The following is a 17473-nucleotide window of genomic DNA, read 5'->3' as shown; positions in this document are numbered from 1 at the left end:
GAGTGTGTTCATTTAATACTACCCTTCAATTCTGTATATGTATAGGTTATTTCAGAGTGTGTTCATTTCATACTACCCTTCAATTCTGTATATGTATAGGTTATTTCAGAGTGTGTTCATTTCATACTACCCTTCAATTCTGCATATGTATAGTTTATTTCAGAGTGTGTTCATTTCATAGTACCCTTCTATTCTGTATATGTATAGGTTATTTCAGAGTGTGTTCATTTCATATTACCCTTCAATTCTGTATATGTATAGGTTATTTCAGAGTGTGTTCATTTCATACTACCCTTCTATTCTGTATATGTATAGTTTATTTCAGAGTGTGTTCATTTCATACTATCCTTCAATTCTGCATATGTATAGGTTATTTCAGAGTGTGTTTATTTAATACTACCCTTCTATTCTGCATATGTATTATTAGTAACATAGTGTGCTAGTGACCTAATACGGTATATATGGGGTCAGTAAATTCCATATGGGGTGAGAGCGAAGACCTATCAAAATGAGCAAGTCTTCAATACAGTTAGCATTAACATGATGCCAACAATGACAACTTGTTAGATTTAAATGTGTTTTCTGAATTTATTTCACTTTATCATCACTTTCTTCGTCTGTTGAAACCTTTAAGATTTTTTCTCAGTACTGTTTTGTTTTTCTAAAGGGACGTAACACCACTACTAACCGTGTATGAAATAAGCCCTGCCTCCTTATTACCTTATATGGAAAATAAAGGGACGTAACTCCACTACTAACCATGTATGGAATAAGCCCCGCCTCCCAACTAACCTAATATTGAATATACACGGTTTCCACGAGGACGCTTTTAACCAATCATATTCCTAGAAATGTATAGGAGGTAAGATAAAGGTTATTTCAGAGTGTGTTCATTTAATACTACCCTTCAATTCTGCATATGTATAGATTATTTCAGAGTGTGTTCATTTAATACTATCCTTCAAATCTGCATATGTATAGGTTATTTCAGAGTGTGGTCATTTCATACTATCCTTCAATTCTGCATATGTATAGTTTATTTCAGAGTGTGTTCATTTCATACTATCCTTCAATTCTGCATATGTATAGGTTATTTCAGAGTGTTTATTTAAAACTATCCTTCTATTCTGCATATGAATAGGTTATTTGAAATAGTTTATTTAGTTAAGTCATTTTATGTTTGTATTCTGGTATGGTAGGTTAAGTTCAGGCACTATGAAATATAAAATTTGGAGATGTTATACTATTTCCTATGAGAAAACTCTCTATCAGAGAGTATCTATGTTTGACTACTGATTCAAAAAGAGAGACATTGAAATAGTGTCTGTGATGTCAACAATGTATTAGTTTGTAATTAGGTCTAGTTTATGGTGAACCACTAGTGGTTGGTCAATGATATTTGGTATACAGTTGTTTAAGCAATGGCATATCTCATTTCCATAGAGATTATTCCGCCTTGACCTTCAATCATGTTCGGTTGACATTGAAAATTTTGCTTAGTTTTCATGTATTAGTTTGTGATTAGGTGAGTTTAAGGTGAATCACTTATGTTATTTGCTCAGTTTACATGTATGAGCTTGTGATTAGTTCATGGTTCATTGATTTTGACATATTCATAGTGTTGCTATTTCAATTTTAACTTTTGCTTTATCAAAATAACAAATAGGCAAGACATATTTCTGTGTTAACAGTGTATGCATACTTTATGTGTGGATTATTTTGTTGGTTATTTATATCAACCATTCTATGTTTGGTACATTGATTTATTAATGTCATGGTGGCAGAGTGTGTTATTGGACCGTAAAGTTATGTTTCCATTTACAGCACATTCATTTGAGTGTGTAGGTAAAGGTAGTATCATTGGTTTGCTCGATTGCTAGCTGAACCATGAAATCATTATACACAAAGCTACTACATTCCTTTGGGTAAATCAATCACAGAGAACTAATCAAAAGAATTGCAGTATATAAGCATAGTGAAACCAGCTTTAAAAGACAGTTTAAAAATAGGTTTTCAATCTATATTTAACATGTAGTGTATTTTTAATTATTATCTAATTTACAAGCATGTTTTAGGTCTCTTTGACTTGTAATTTTTTTGTTTCAATCAATAACCTCAGACTTCTGTTGTCTGTTCATTTATAACGAATTCAAGGATATTGATATCCTTCTGTATATATGTTAAGACATATAATAAGGATATGAAACTGTTTTAGTTGTTGATAAAATAGATTAAATCATTGTTAATTACTGCTTTAAACAGTATAGAATTACACATGTACATAATTTAGTTGTAAATGAACAAAGTTAATTGATTGAAATGATATTGACAAACCAAACACACCTAAAACATGCTTGTGATTTTTAGCTCATACCCGTAATTGATACAAGATTGAAAGTTAAGATTCCAGAATATATAGGTTAACTGTTCTACAAGTTCTTTGAAATTTAATTCTTTGCATAGTTTTTGTTGAGCCTGCAACTTTTGTGGCAGAAAGCTCCACATAGGGATAGTGATCTGGCAGCGGCGGCGATGTTAGCTAACTTCTCAAAAGCTTTATATTTTAGAAGGTGGAAGACCTGGATGCTTCATACTTTGTATATGGATGCCTCATGTTACAAAGTTTCTGTCAGTCACATGTCCAATGTCCTTGACCTCATTTTCATGGTTCAGTGAGTACTTGAAAAAAAAGTTAAATTTTTTGTAATGTTAAATTCTCTCTTATTATAAGTAATGTAAAAACTATATTTGGTATGTGTGTATCTTGCAAGATCCTCATGCCTGTCAGACAGTTTTAACTCGACCTCATTTCATGGATCAGTGAACAAGGTTTAGTTTTGGTGGTCATCCATATCTCAGATACTATAAGCAATGGGTCTAGTATTTTCGGTGTATGGAAGGACTGTAAGGTGTACATGTCAAACTTGCAGGTGTCTTCTGACCATGACCCCATTTTCATGGTTCAGTGATTATAGTTATGTTTTTGTGTTTTAGTCTGTTTTTCTTATACTGTATGCTATAGGTCTACCATACTATATTTGGTGTATGGAATGATTGTAAGGTGAACATGTCTAGCTGGCAGGTGTCATCTGACCTTGACCTCATTTTAATGGTTCAGCGATCAAAGTTAAGTTTTTGAGTTTGGGTCTTTTTTTTCTAATACTATATGCAATAGGTGAATTATATTTGGTGTATGGAAATATTTTATGATCTCCATGTCAGTCATGCAGGTTTTATTTGACCTTGACCTCATTTTCACGGTTCATTGCTCAGTGTTAAGTTTTGGTGTTTTGGTCTGTTTTTCTTAAAACTATAAGCAATAGGTCAACTATATTTGTTGTATGGAAGAATTTTGCCTGGCATGGTTCATCTGACCTTGAACTTATTTTCATGGTTCATTGGTCAATGTTTAGTTTTCTTGGTTAATGTTAAGTTTATGTGACAGTTGTAATACAGCTTTATATTTAGGACTATCAACATAATATCAATGATAAGTAGAGAAGGCGAGACATTTCAGCGTTTGCACTCTTTTTACACTTTTATTCTATGATCCTCTTCTATTTATACCCCCACTTTGAAAAAGAGAAGTATACTGTTTTACCTCTGTCAGTCCATCCATCAGTCTGTCGGTCCGTCCGTCCCATAAATATTTTTTGTCACATTTTTCTCAGGAACTAAAATACAAGTTGGTTTCAGAGTTTATATGTCAGCTATACTATGTAATGCGTTTTCAGATTAATCACTAGACATCTTCCTGTTTACCAAACACTTGTATCATTTTACACATGATAGCCAAGTGGAAAATTTTCGTCACATTTTTCTTATGAGCTATAATACAAGGATTTTTGAAATTTGGTTTCAGGGTTTATATAAGTCAGCATGTGATGCCTTTACAGATTCATCACTTAACAACTTTCTGTTCACGGAACACTTGCATATTTTTACACTCTTTAATATTATCCACTTGCGGCAGGGGTATCATCAGTGAGCAGTAGTTCGCAGTTTCACTTGTTTAATCAGCACACATGGTTTAGCTCAGTCATTTCCTCGATATTGAAACATGTACAATATTATACAGATTTCTCAATAGCCTCGGTGTTCGAGTAGTCTACATAGTTCTTCTATTGTACTTTTAGCCTGTCAACACTGAGGTTGGGAGTTTGAGCCTTGTATGTTACAGGTGCGTTCTACTCCAATTTTTATTGACCAGAATTGCCAGTTTTCCTGTCAAAGCTTTTGATTCTCTCTAGGCACTTTAGCTGCCTCCTCCAATAAAATCTTGCCGCCAGAAAATAGACAAAAGTGTTAATGGTGGATTGAAAGACACCAACAATCAAACCAGATTATATTTCCCCAAAACTATTTGAATATTTGATTGCTGAGAAATATAAGTTTCAACTACATGAGGAACACATTTATTAATTAGTCTGATTTACCTGAATAATAATAATTTATAACATTTTCATAGAAAACTCTCATGATACTCATGAAAATACAAGTATAATATCAAATGCCTTATAAAGGATAACATGGTGATATAGTAATGCAGCTGACTATCAATAGATCAAACCTGTAGTAATCTAAACACACCAATTATTTGTCAAGTTTGCATATTACTGTGGATTCATCATTTTTCGTTAAATACAAATTTTCGTCGATTTCGTGGTTACAGGTGAACTACAAATTTAAATGATCAACGAATAACACATTTTCCATAGACTTGTTTACAGACGTTAGCAAAACCACGAAATTAAATATCCACAAACATGCAAGTTTTCCTCAATCCACGAAAATTGGTACCATCAAAAATGAATCCACAGTATCAAACCACTTTTCCAACAAACAAAAACATTGTTTCAGTAAAATTTACCTTCACCTCAAAATCAATATTATTAAAGTGTTCCATTTACCTAAATAAGTGTTATTCAAATTAAGTAAGAACTGCACAAATTACCATCTGAAAATCACTTTCCAATTTTATTTTATATTTTATAATAGTGACCTTGACTCTGAACTATCGACCTCAAAATCATAATATTTCAATCCTTCTGAGTTTATGATTATGATAGTCAGCTGTATTTGATATAACAAAAAATAATATATTTGTACAACAGTACAATCTTGACTACAACTACAATACAACCTATAATGTATACATATTAATATTCAAACCTAAAATTCCTACTATAAATATAATTACTTTAAAACTTTGACAACATTGCTGATAATGTTCAACAAAATGCATCACATTTACCTGAAAATTGGGATTCAACAACAAAAAATGAGCAGATAAAAAAAAATATTTACATATCATTTTATTACATAAAGAACATAGAAACAATTTAATTGAGTGTAGTTAAAAGCTGCATCAAAAGTTAGATCAACTATTTAAAATTTTTAAAAAATTGTCCTCAATGTGGTAAATTTGATTAAGAATTATCTAAAAACATACTGGTGTTAAATACAAAATGCACCCAATGAAAATAAACTTTATCAAAAGTAAAAGTGATAATGCAAACAAATTGATAATCACATTTATGGCTTATGCCAGTACGTTATTTTATGTCCTCAACTCCTCATCTTAAGGTTACATTCCAGTTCCCTGTACTTCACAGGTTCATTGTACATACAAAATAGTAGTCCATATTGAGCACCTGCTTTAATGGACAGACATTTTCCATGAACAATCTGTGTTGTAAAATTTCTTACTATCAGCAAACAGGAAGTGGCTGCATAACAGATGTGAAAGTAGCTTACATGCTGCATCTCAACAATTATATAAAGTTGCAAACCAAAAATAAAATCATTCCCTCTCAACTAGAGTTTTTACCCAGGATCTTCTTGTCAGATGGATGGGCATCTAGAATTGGTCCCTAGGCTACCTTTCACATTCACAACACTGGTAAAATACTATTTGAACAATACAAAAATATAAAAGCATGAGGGGGGACTACACATTGAATTTAAAATGTCAATGCTACTACATACTAAAATACATTAACCTATCATAAGTATTCATCTTTATATGCTCCTAATAAAAAACATAACCTTAGGTGCTAACAAAAATCTGTAAAAGTAACACCTACGCCTGCCTTGCAATATTTGTCAACTTGAAATAAACTCAAGTAATAATTTGCATAAAAATGTTCTTAGCATATTATAGTCTTTCAAAATGTTTCATAGAATAAAAGATTAAATAAAAAAATTCACATTGCAGAGTATTATATTTTGTATAGTAATAACCAATCAAATTATGATAATCCATATATAATCCAATGAATAACTTAAATATTCAACTGGAAAAGAATGTATAACTGCTGAAACCCGTTCTCATCCGACCCTAATTAAAATTATTATCAAACTTAACAACATAAATCATGAAGGCTGATTTTATATGAAAACCTAAAACATTCACCAGTCAAATTTCTGTCCGATTTGTTCAAAGAAGATTTTATTGTAAGGCTCAAAATATTTTTTCAATTTAGCCAGTACCTCTTCATCCACCTCTGGATGTTTCCGACCTTTTGTTCGATTTAGACATTTATGTCCAGTTGTTTCATTCTTGATACAGAAAAACCCCTTTGTTCGATCAAAAACAAATGAGTCTTTGCTTATTTTATGCTCCAGACCCAAGAAAGCTTCAACCTTCTGAGCCACCTCAAATGGGTTCTTAGTCAGATTTTTTCCATCCACAATCATGATCTGCTCCAACTGAAAAAATCTGAGCCAATGTCTCATGAACTGGTAATAAACAGATCTTTGGATAGGTTTGTAATTATCATTCACATCTCCATTATCCTTCAAAACTTTTTCCTCAAAACTTGTTGTTTCCAGATTCATCCTTGACCTTTTGTCCATTAATTGAAGGTGGTCTGACATTGCTCTCTCTATTGGATCACGTACAAGCAATATCAGTTTGATAGTACTATTCATTCGAAATATTCTCTCCGGAGATTTATCACTGTGAAAATAACCAGGAGTTTTTTCTATTGTGATTTGATCTCCGTAACTTAAAGGTAGATTTTTTCGGTACCAACTTATTCCCTGAAAGAAATGCTCATTCCTATCAAAATAGTGAACCTCTTTTGAAGAAACCTGAATATTTGGATGCAAATTAAGGAATTGAAGTAGAGCACGAGTTCCTCCCTTCCGCATGCCAATGATGATACAGTGAGGTAGACGATGTTTGGGCGTGTTGTAATCATTGTCTGAGAGTATATCTTTGTAATTCACTACAGGTTTATCGGATGGTCGACACACAGTGTATAGACCAATTATAACAACCAGGACTGCTATTATTGTGGCAAGAATAACTTTACGATGACTTAATCCACAACAACATGACTTATCCTGAGTATCTCCAGAGTACTGAGGTAGAGGGTGATACTTAGCAGCCATTCCGTCACCCTGAAAATAAATAAAGTAAAATTATAGTCAATTCACAACAATAAGCATATCTGAATATATTTTATTGTGTACCTATCCTCTATTAATCTCTGACATCCATTTAGTCTAATGCCAGCATTAACACATTAGCCTCTTCTTCACACTCAATTTTAAATATTGTTGCAAAATCAAAGTATCAAAAGACAAGTATATTCTCTTGAATATAAGTATAAAGAGTTTTGGTATGATTGCCTATGAGACAACTATCCACCAAAGGTCAAGTGAAGTAGATGTAAGCAATTATAGGTAACAATATAGCCTTCAACAATGAGAATCTCCCATTCCATATGGTTGGCTATAACGGCCCCGCCATGGAAAATATGAAACAATTCAATTGAGGAAACTAACAGCCTAATTTATAACAAAACAATTTACCAACCAGATGCAGGGTGCAGCTTGAAATGACCGCAGAGGTCAAACCCTGAACAGTTGGGGCAAGTATAATGGACACAACATTCAAGCTTGATACAGCTCTGAATTTGGACTGTGATTAAATAGTTGACACAGAAAGAATGTGGTCTAAGAACTTAAAACCAGATGATCCGCAGAGCACAGCTTTGTACGACTGCAGTGGTCAAACCCTGAACAGTTGGGGCAAGTATGGACACACCATTCAAGCTTGATACAGCTCTGAATTTGGATTGTGATTAAGTAGTTGACACATCATAGGTTTCTGACACAGAATGAATGTGGTCTAATGAACTTAAAAATTCATTTTTTTTTGCCATTGAGCAATACACTATGCTGTTGAATATTAATCCCCTAAAAAAAAAACCATTTGTAGAAAAATTCTTCTTAATTTTTGAAATCTGAAATGATAAAAATTTTACCCCCCCCCCCTCCATTTTTTTTCTCACCTCCCCCATTTCCTTATTAAAAAAATTGTCTAAAATTCAAATTTCTAATGGAGTTGGCAACAATAACTACTCATTTAAATACATCATAAAATGTTAAAATATAAAATGACATACAGTCATGGTAAAAATTAAAATTAATATAAACGGTTACTTCAAAAAATAAATTTACAGCTACACATCTCAAGACAATCATCATTTCTTTATGCATAATTTTCAAGCAGTGTTAGGGAGGTAATAAAGTAATCAAACATATAGATATATATAACAGTGTTCTTTAAACTTTAATTGGATTACCTACCCTTCACCGCTTTTAAATTTTCTAAATTGTCCTGTAACCAGAAAAATCTTTGTTTTCCCCCTTTTTTGTCCCTAGTTGCTTGATGATTTGAACCATAACCCCCACCCCATAACCATCCCTTTGTATTATGGAAACTTGTGGTATAATTTCAGAGATTTATACACTTAAACAAGTTATTGGTTGAAAACTAAAAAAAAAAATGCTTATTTTGGCCCCAAATTCCTACACATTTGGGACCATAACCCCTAAAATCAATCCAAACCTTCTACCTGTGGTATTAAACATTGATTGTACAATTTTAGAGCAATTACAATGTTTCTGCACAAGATGATATCCTGAAAGTAGAAAAATGCTTAATTTAGGCCCCTTTTGGGCCCCCAATTCCTACACGGTAAGAACCATCACCCAAAAAATCAATCCCAACCTTCCTTTTGATGTATTGAACCTTTGTATAAAATTTGATAGAGATCCATTTACTTAAACTAAAGTTATTGTCCGGACACCAAATGTGTCTTCGGAAGATGACGCAGACGACGACGACATCATACCATTGTACGAACGCAAACAATTTTTTCGGTTGTATAAAAATTAAATTGGACATTATTTACCTATTATGGTCCAATATCCAAAATCTAAATACATGGTTAGATTTAGCATAACCCCAATAAGTCAATTTTTGATCAAGTCAAACAAAATGTTTAATTTTGGCCAGTTTTCAGGCCCCTAATTCCTAAACTGTTGGGACCAAAACTCCAAAAAATCAATCCCAACCTTCCTTTTGTGGTCATAAACCTTGTGTTTAAATTTCATAGATTTCTATTTACTTATACTAAAGTTATTGTGTTAAAAACCTATAAAAATGCTTATTTGTGTCCCTGTTTGGCCCCTAATTCCTAAACTGTTGGGATCAAAACCCCAAAAATCAATCCCAACCTTCCTTTAGTGGTTATAAACCTTGTGTTAAAATCTTATTGATTTCTATTTACTTATACTTAAGTTATTATCTGGAAATCAACAGTCTTGACTCTTGGGCCAATGCATATGCCGAAGTGATAACAATATATATGACCAAATTTTTTTAATTTTTGTGGTCGTATAAAAATAAATAAAGACAGACATGAACCAACATGTTTGTGAGTACTCAACCCTCCGCTAACCTGGGACACTGGTGTAACAGTGCAACATAGGAACATATAAGAATCAGTTGAAAAAGGCTGAACTCATCAGAAGGATATAAATAGAAATACATTTAACAATAAATGGGGAATGTATCCATGTCCCAGCTTGTATACAACGTTATTAAGGGAAATAGCTAAAGAATAGGAAAAGTGATGCTACCAAAATTCATACTTGACATGAGTTTTCAGGGGCGTAGCTAGAAAGAAACGATGTGGAAGCAAGTATCACGTAGCGGAGCGAGGCGAAAAAAAATTTGGACCCTATTATGCAGAATTTTTTTTTTCTGTTTTCGGTCATAGGACGGGCAAAAGAGGAGCTATATGTAGATAAAAATTTATGAATGTAAAACTATTAATAAATCTTCTGAATATAGTAATACATAAACAACACATATTTGTGATACAGAATTTACTCAAAATTGTCCAAAATCTGCTCTTCAGGTCTGGGCAGAAACAAACTTCTCTATTGTCAACATGGATACATGTCAACTCGTACTTTCGGGTCTACACACTGAAATCCCGATGAATATGCAGTAATGATATGTAACTTTCGTTGTTCATTGTTGATCGTACATTTGTTTTCAATTACATACGTAGTACCGTGACTGGTAGATCTCAGGGCCATCATGGCATGGTAGCACTCGCGAGATGTTATAAACCAGCGTACTTGTTCGGCATTGAGGGAACACCAAATTGAATTCGTCAAAATTACATGCCAGAGGTCAGTTTCGTATGTCTCAGACAATATTGAGATTTGTTCGTTTATGATATTTCCTACAACACGATGAAGCAGATACAGCGCAAAGAAGCGATTTTCTGATAACTTTACGCGACTCCACTCTCCAGTTCCCTTATCATATGGTCTATGAACGCAAAAAATAATTAGACTTTCCAATACTGTTTTGGCGTGGTTGCAGCACGGTTGCAAGGTGATTGGCTCCGGTAGTCTGTCAACCACATCGCCTCGGCATATTTTCAACGATATCGAAGGGATCTGATAATTCTAATGTCGATTGGTACATCTCATTCCAAACTGCAAACTGATGAACTGTTCACTGTAAAATGTGCCCCAAAACTACATATCTTAGACTGAGTATTACAAATTCAAATCTTGTAAAAGATACAAGTTACCTTCCGATATTGCATTTTGTCATAATCTCAAAAACAAAAAAAATATTTTGAAACCAAATGTCGTTATTAAATGATATTTCATCAATTAAAAAAATGACAACATAGGTGTTTTCTTTAGCATTCAATATTATAAAAAAAAATATTTTGCCATTTCTTTTTTGCATGCCGAATCAATGTGCACGCAACTGCGGAGCTACGATCTTTTTCTGCATGAACAGCTTCATCAACACTTGTATCTAGGTTGTCAAACTAATATCTAGGATAGACGGAAAAGACACGAACACTAACAGTCTCCAAACGTTAAACAAATCTCATAATTATGATAATACATGCATCACGCTGTCTGATTCCGATTGACCAACTCATCTCTCTCTTCTGTTTTTTTTTTTTTTTTTTTTTTTTTTGTGAAAACGACGTGGATGCACGTGCTGTCGTGCCTCCGGGTAGCTACGCCCCTGGTTTTGCGGCACTAAGCATTTAAAACTATAAGATTCATAAAACCTTGGTTTAGGTAAATTCATCAGAAGGATATAAATAGAAATATATCTAACAATAAATGGGGAATGTGTCCATGTCCCAGCTTGTATACAACGTTATTAAGGGAAATAGCTAAAGAATAGGAAAAGTGATGCTACCAAAATTCATACTTGATCTGAGTTTTGTGGCACTAAGCATTAAGTATAAGATTCATAAAACTTGGTTTAGGCAAACTTTATTTAGAGAATGGAAACCAATTTAGAGAAGGACTTATATTAGATGTTAGTTATACATCCTTGATAAAGAGTAGAAAGTCAAATGGACTATTAAAACATCCAAAAAAAATTTACATTCCAAAAAATGGATAATTCCACTGTTTTCATATGTTTTATTACAATATAAATGAATCATTCTTTGGATGCTGTTCAGTGGTGTTGTTTGTTGATGTGCCATTGTGGTTCATAAATGTTTCTTGTTTCTTGTTTTTGATATAAATAAGACTGTTGTTTTTCCTGTTCAAATGGTTTCATACTAGTCCAATTCTAAAGCCTGTAAAAGCTTGCTGTTTGGAGTGAGCCAAGGTTCTGTGTTGAAGGCCATACTTTGACCTAATCAAACAAAGGATAAAGTCAGTACAGACAGGTGTTTGCTGGGTATATAATTAGTGTCTCTACTGACAACTAAATTCCTAAACTAACAAAGAAACAAAGACAACTGACAAGAGAATCCTGTCTTTGGACATTCATTAAAATTTGGTGAACATAAACTCAAAGAAAGATTTACATTTTGTCTGTTTTTATAGTTCCTGCTATTATGGACTATGACACCACTGAAATAGGTATCCAACAGGTTGTTCTATAGTATTCCAGAAGTATTCTACTGGACAATAAGCCATGGTCAAATCCTTGTTTTTATATAACAAACACGTTGCAGTATAATATAATTTTAATATAACAATCAAAATATGCACAAATGTGTAAAATTTCAGAAATTTTTGATCAAATATGCATATCTATGAAAATATGCTACCATCATGCATAAAATTGAATGACATTAAATTTAAATATGCATAAAACTGCAAGACATTAAGTTAAAATATGCATACAACTGCATAAATTAAATATATCATATAAAAATTAGTGTACAAAACTGTAATCCATAGATTAGTTGTATTACTCATCTTGAAATATATAAAAATATTGGCTTAATAGTTTGGCTGGAGTATTAAATAAAGGAAAACAAATAACAAACATTCAAATAGGTTAAAAAGCCATAGATTATAACATGATTGATCAATCTTTGCAGAAGGTTAAAATACTGTCTTTCTACAAAATGTCTTGCCTGCAATGTTATTTTAAAGGGAAATGCACATGAGTATAGGGAAATAGAAAAAAATCATAAAAACAGACCACTGGAGCATGTGTCCATTATTATGATGCCATTGAGAAATCATGTTTTCACACCATACCAACATATAAACCAGATGCTCCGCAGGGTGCAGCTTTATACGACCGCAGAGGTCAAACCCTGAACAGTTGGGGGAAGTATGGACACAACATTTAAGTTTGATACAGCTCTGAATTTGGATTGTGATTAAATAGTTGACACAACATAGGTTTCTGACGCAGAATAAATGTGGTCTAAGAATTAAACTTAAAATCTTAAAAATTTTAAATTGGACATTTACTTATTATGGTCCAACATCCAAAATCTAAATACATGGTTAGATTCAGCATATCATAGAACCCGAAGAATTAAATTTTTGATGAAATCAAATAATGTTCAATTTTAGACCCTTTAGACCTCAATGTGGACCAATTCGATAACCAAATATTAATCAAAGCACTGTAAGCGCTGTAGGCAGTTAACCAAAAACCAAGGCAATTAATGAAGGTGAATCCAAGATTAAACATGTTTAATAATGCCACATAGAAATATAACAGTCTCACATGTTGCAGCCACTCTCACATGACAAATAGTAAAAGTAAAACTATTTAGTATAAAGATATAAATAGATAGGTAACAGAAATATCAAAAGGTACTGGATTTCGTTTGTCCTATGAGTATCATTGCCTGTTTTGCAGTATAATGTCACATGATTAGAGTACCATCTTCCCAGGAAAGAAATAAAACTTGATAACATTTGCTACTATAATAAGAATCATCTATGGAATAATAATCAATTATGCTTAACATTCTTACAACTATAGGTATAGAATTCTTTCATAAAATGTATATGTCTGAATTATTCAATATTTAAGGTAAGCTTGCCCAAACTAGATAACCAAACAATTTATTTTAAATAATATTGAAAAAAGAAAGGATGACAAAATGGAAGCAAATTGCATTCACCATCATGCCTGGCAGTCAGGGTAAACAAGAATGTGTTTTTGTGCTAATGACACCCCCTCCCAAAAAAAGGAAGCAGGTGTCTTACAGATATGAAAAGTTTTCAAACCTTACAAGTAATCAATGTAAACTGCTGACCATATATGAAGCTATTCTGTTGAGTTGTTTCTGAGCAAATGTGATGAAATTATTCTTTGGACAACAGCGACAATCAGACAGACACATGGTGATTGCAATACAGCCCTGCACGATAATTTTTATTTTACTGTTTTACTGTTCTGTAAAACAAGCTGTTTTATGCTTTTTGGTTTGTATTTCTTTAAATATAAAAATAGACATAAATATGAAACTTACGTTTAAATTTGAGTTAATAATAAAGCTAAATATTACCCTGATCACATGCGGTCTTTGCCTCATCCAGGAAATAGATATATATATTCCAAACCTTTTACAAATTATTCAATTTATTATTATAAGGAAGTAATGTACCTATTATCATAAAATTAATAATTTTGTAGAGTGGCTCAAAGTTTTACCTACATGTAAGCATACTTATAGCCAACGTAATTGTACATCATAATCCAAGAATATTCTGGGATTATGATGTACATTCATTGAACTGAATAAAAAAACCATCTTAGTTGAAATGTTACTTTAAGGTCATAAAAATTGTCTGTGAAATGTCTAAAAACTTGAATATCAAAGGTAATTTTTATGAGAAATAAGTTTTTAATTTACAATTCATAGATGGATTTTGAGCAACAAGGTCTACAAAATGATGTTAAAATATCATTATTATGAAAAACAAACACATTTTCAGTAAAATATATCAAACGTTAAAAAATAAATGAAAAGATCTGTGATCTGCCTAACAAGAAATATATACTGTCCTATATCACAACCCCCATGATTTCACATTACTGAAATTAAGAATTATATATCAGTAAACTCATTACAAAATAAGTTTTAAATGCAGGAAAAAATCAAACGCTCCTACCTCCTCATTCCATAACAAATATGTGCAGTTGTCTACTGCACTTCTATAAACACTTTTATATTTAAATATAGTGTCAAGAACACTTGACACAGTCCTGATAAGTTTCTGTTTTCTACAATGTATTATTTTGATTTATATGTCATATTTTGATTTTATTTTTGTTATTTTTTACAACACATACCTTTTTATCTTTTATCATATTATAATGATACATTGAACTGTATGATTGTAAATTACATATAAGTAGTTATCTGTTTTTGATTGTATAGTAATTTGTAAGTGTAGGTCTCACGGAAGATTTGTTTGTTGTAACTAGCTTCCCTCTTATCGTTAAGAATTTATTTTTATATTATTATTATTATGATTGGTCCATATTTGGACAATGCAATTTTGTGGTGAAGGGTTCAGGTATTTTCACATATATTCAAATTAAGCTAATAATACATATGACATATTTATGAATATCTTAAACAATATAACCTTTAATACTTTATAAATGTGCCAAATAGAAAACCTTGAAAAATGAAGAAAAAAAAAACATGAAAAAAACATTTTCAAAATCTACAAATATCTAAACTGTGTAAAAATGTCCAAAAAACAAAAGACGTACATGGATTTGTATAAACAATTCATATTACCGGTAAAATGTAATGCTTGCTTAAAATAAATACTACTCAATACAAATAATGCCTTAAAAGAGAGGAGTGCAACATGCTGATAGTCAGCTGTCTCAGGTTCACATGTTGCTTTTTTTAATAAAGAAAGCAACTTGTTTTTAATTTTTGTTGGTAAATCAAAATCTTGGATACAAATAATTTATACACTTGAAATTCCAAGGATCAATCAAACACAGTGGAGATTCAAAAATATTATTATGGCTCACATGATTGTGTTCCAGATGAGCTTAAAACTAATGAAAGGTGTCTACACTGAGCAGAGCATGAACCCCATATAAAATTTGAATCCAAGCATTTTAGAAAGGACTGTAGACACAGTATTGAAACATCTTTGGGTATTATGTCTGTTTTAGATACAGTATTATGTTACAGAGACCTTCTGAGAAAATTTTACAGCTGGGAAAAAATTGTAAACATGAATGTGTCCATAGTACAAAGATGCTCCACTCGAACTATCATTTTCTATGTTACGTGGACCACGAAATTAGGATTAAAAATTAGAAAGATCATAGTATAGTGAATATTTGTAGAAAGTTTCAAGTTGATTGGACTTCAACTTCATCAAAAACTACCAGGACAAAATACATTAACCTGAAGTCAGACAGACAAACGATCAAACAGACCCCCAGACCAACAAACAAAATGCTCCTAGCTGGAGCATAAAAAGCATGACCTTTTTTATAGGCTCTTTTGATTTTCATAATGTAATTGGTTTAGCCACAATCCCAATTTTCAATACCATCTTTCATTTATTGTGTTTCAGAAAGATCAGTATATAAAGCTTAAAACAAATAACAGACAACAAGTACAACCTTACAATGTGGCCACAAAAGATTTGAGACAGTATAAAAATCTTTGTATGGTCTTAGGGGAAAATTATAAAAATGATATGTGATAAAAATTAGAATGTGCAGGTAAAAAAGTGATGTATAACTCTAACATTTTTCTATATCAACACTGTAGTAAGTAAAAGATACACAACAAAGTTTTGCACATTGCAGCACCTTCTATTTACAAATGTACCTAATTTCTATGATTTATATAATACATGTATATGTTTTTTCTACCTACTAATTCTGTATGATACTGATATGAAGATATATATTGTATGCAAATAGATTACTTGTAAAAAATGTACAACCAAGGGTACATAGAACAAGATATATATATATATATATAATACTTTTGAACTTTATCAAATTGTTTTTTTTACAGTAAATATATTATTAGTTAGTGAGTCTGAGAGATGATTTGACAATTTTTAAGTAAAACGCAGGGTGCAGCTTTATACGACCGCAGAGGTTGAACTCTGAACGGTTGGGGCAAGTATGGACACAACATTCAAGCTAGATTCAGCTCTAAATTTTGATTGTGATTAAATAGTTGACACAGCAAAGGTTTCTGACACAGAATGAATGTGGTCTAATGAACTGAAAATTTTCTTTTTGCCTTTGAGCAATTCACTATGCTGTTGAATATTAATCCTCTCAAAAAACATGTTTGAAGAAATTTTCTTTTTATTTATGAAATCTGAAATGAGAAAAATTTGTGTCCCTTTTTGGCCCCTAATTCCTAAACTGTTGGGATCTCAACTCCCAAAATCAATCCCAACCTTCCTTTTGTGTTGATAAACCTTGTGTTTAAATTTCAATGATTTCTATAGACTTATACTAAAGTTATTGTGCAAAAACCAAGAATACTGCTTATTTGGGCCCTTTTTTGGCCCCTAATTCCTAAACAGTTGGAACCAAAACACCCAAAATCAATCCCAACCTTTCTTTTGTGGTCATAAACTTTGTGTCAAAATATCATTGCTTTCTATTTACTTAAACTAAAGTTATAGTGTGAAAACCTAGAAAATGCTTATTTGGGCCCTTTTTGGCCCCTAATTCCTAAACTGTTGGGACCAAAACTATCAAAATCAATCCCAACCTTCCTTTTATGGTCATAAACCATGTCTTATAATTCATACATTTCTATTTAATTAAATTAAAGTTATAGTGTGAAAACCAAAAGTATTCGGACGACGAAGACGACGCTGACGCCAACGTGATACCAATATA

The 17473-nt window shown here is 32.1% G+C and overlaps 1 protein-coding gene across 1 annotated transcript in view; it reads right to left on the bottom strand.

Annotated features, from left to right (window-relative positions):
- Positions 1-6268: 6268 nt before the first annotated feature.
- The window catches only part of LOC139502732 (uncharacterized), an 81589-nt gene continuing 70384 nt past the window's right edge, over positions 6269-17473 (bottom strand). Inside the window, exon 4 of the mRNA XM_071292337.1 lies at positions 6269-7407. Within this exon, the coding sequence (XP_071148438.1) occupies positions 6412-7407 (996 nt within the window). The 3' untranslated portion in view covers positions 6269-6411. The remainder of the gene's footprint in view (positions 7408-17473) is intronic.

Source organism: Mytilus edulis, chromosome 1 (assembly GCF_963676685.1).
Source record: "Mytilus edulis chromosome 1, xbMytEdul2.2, whole genome shotgun sequence".
Classification (NCBI taxonomy): domain Eukaryota; kingdom Metazoa; phylum Mollusca; class Bivalvia; order Mytilida; family Mytilidae; genus Mytilus; species Mytilus edulis.
The sequence above is the reverse complement of the archived record's forward strand: the minus strand, read 5'-3'. Positions and strand labels throughout refer to the sequence as shown.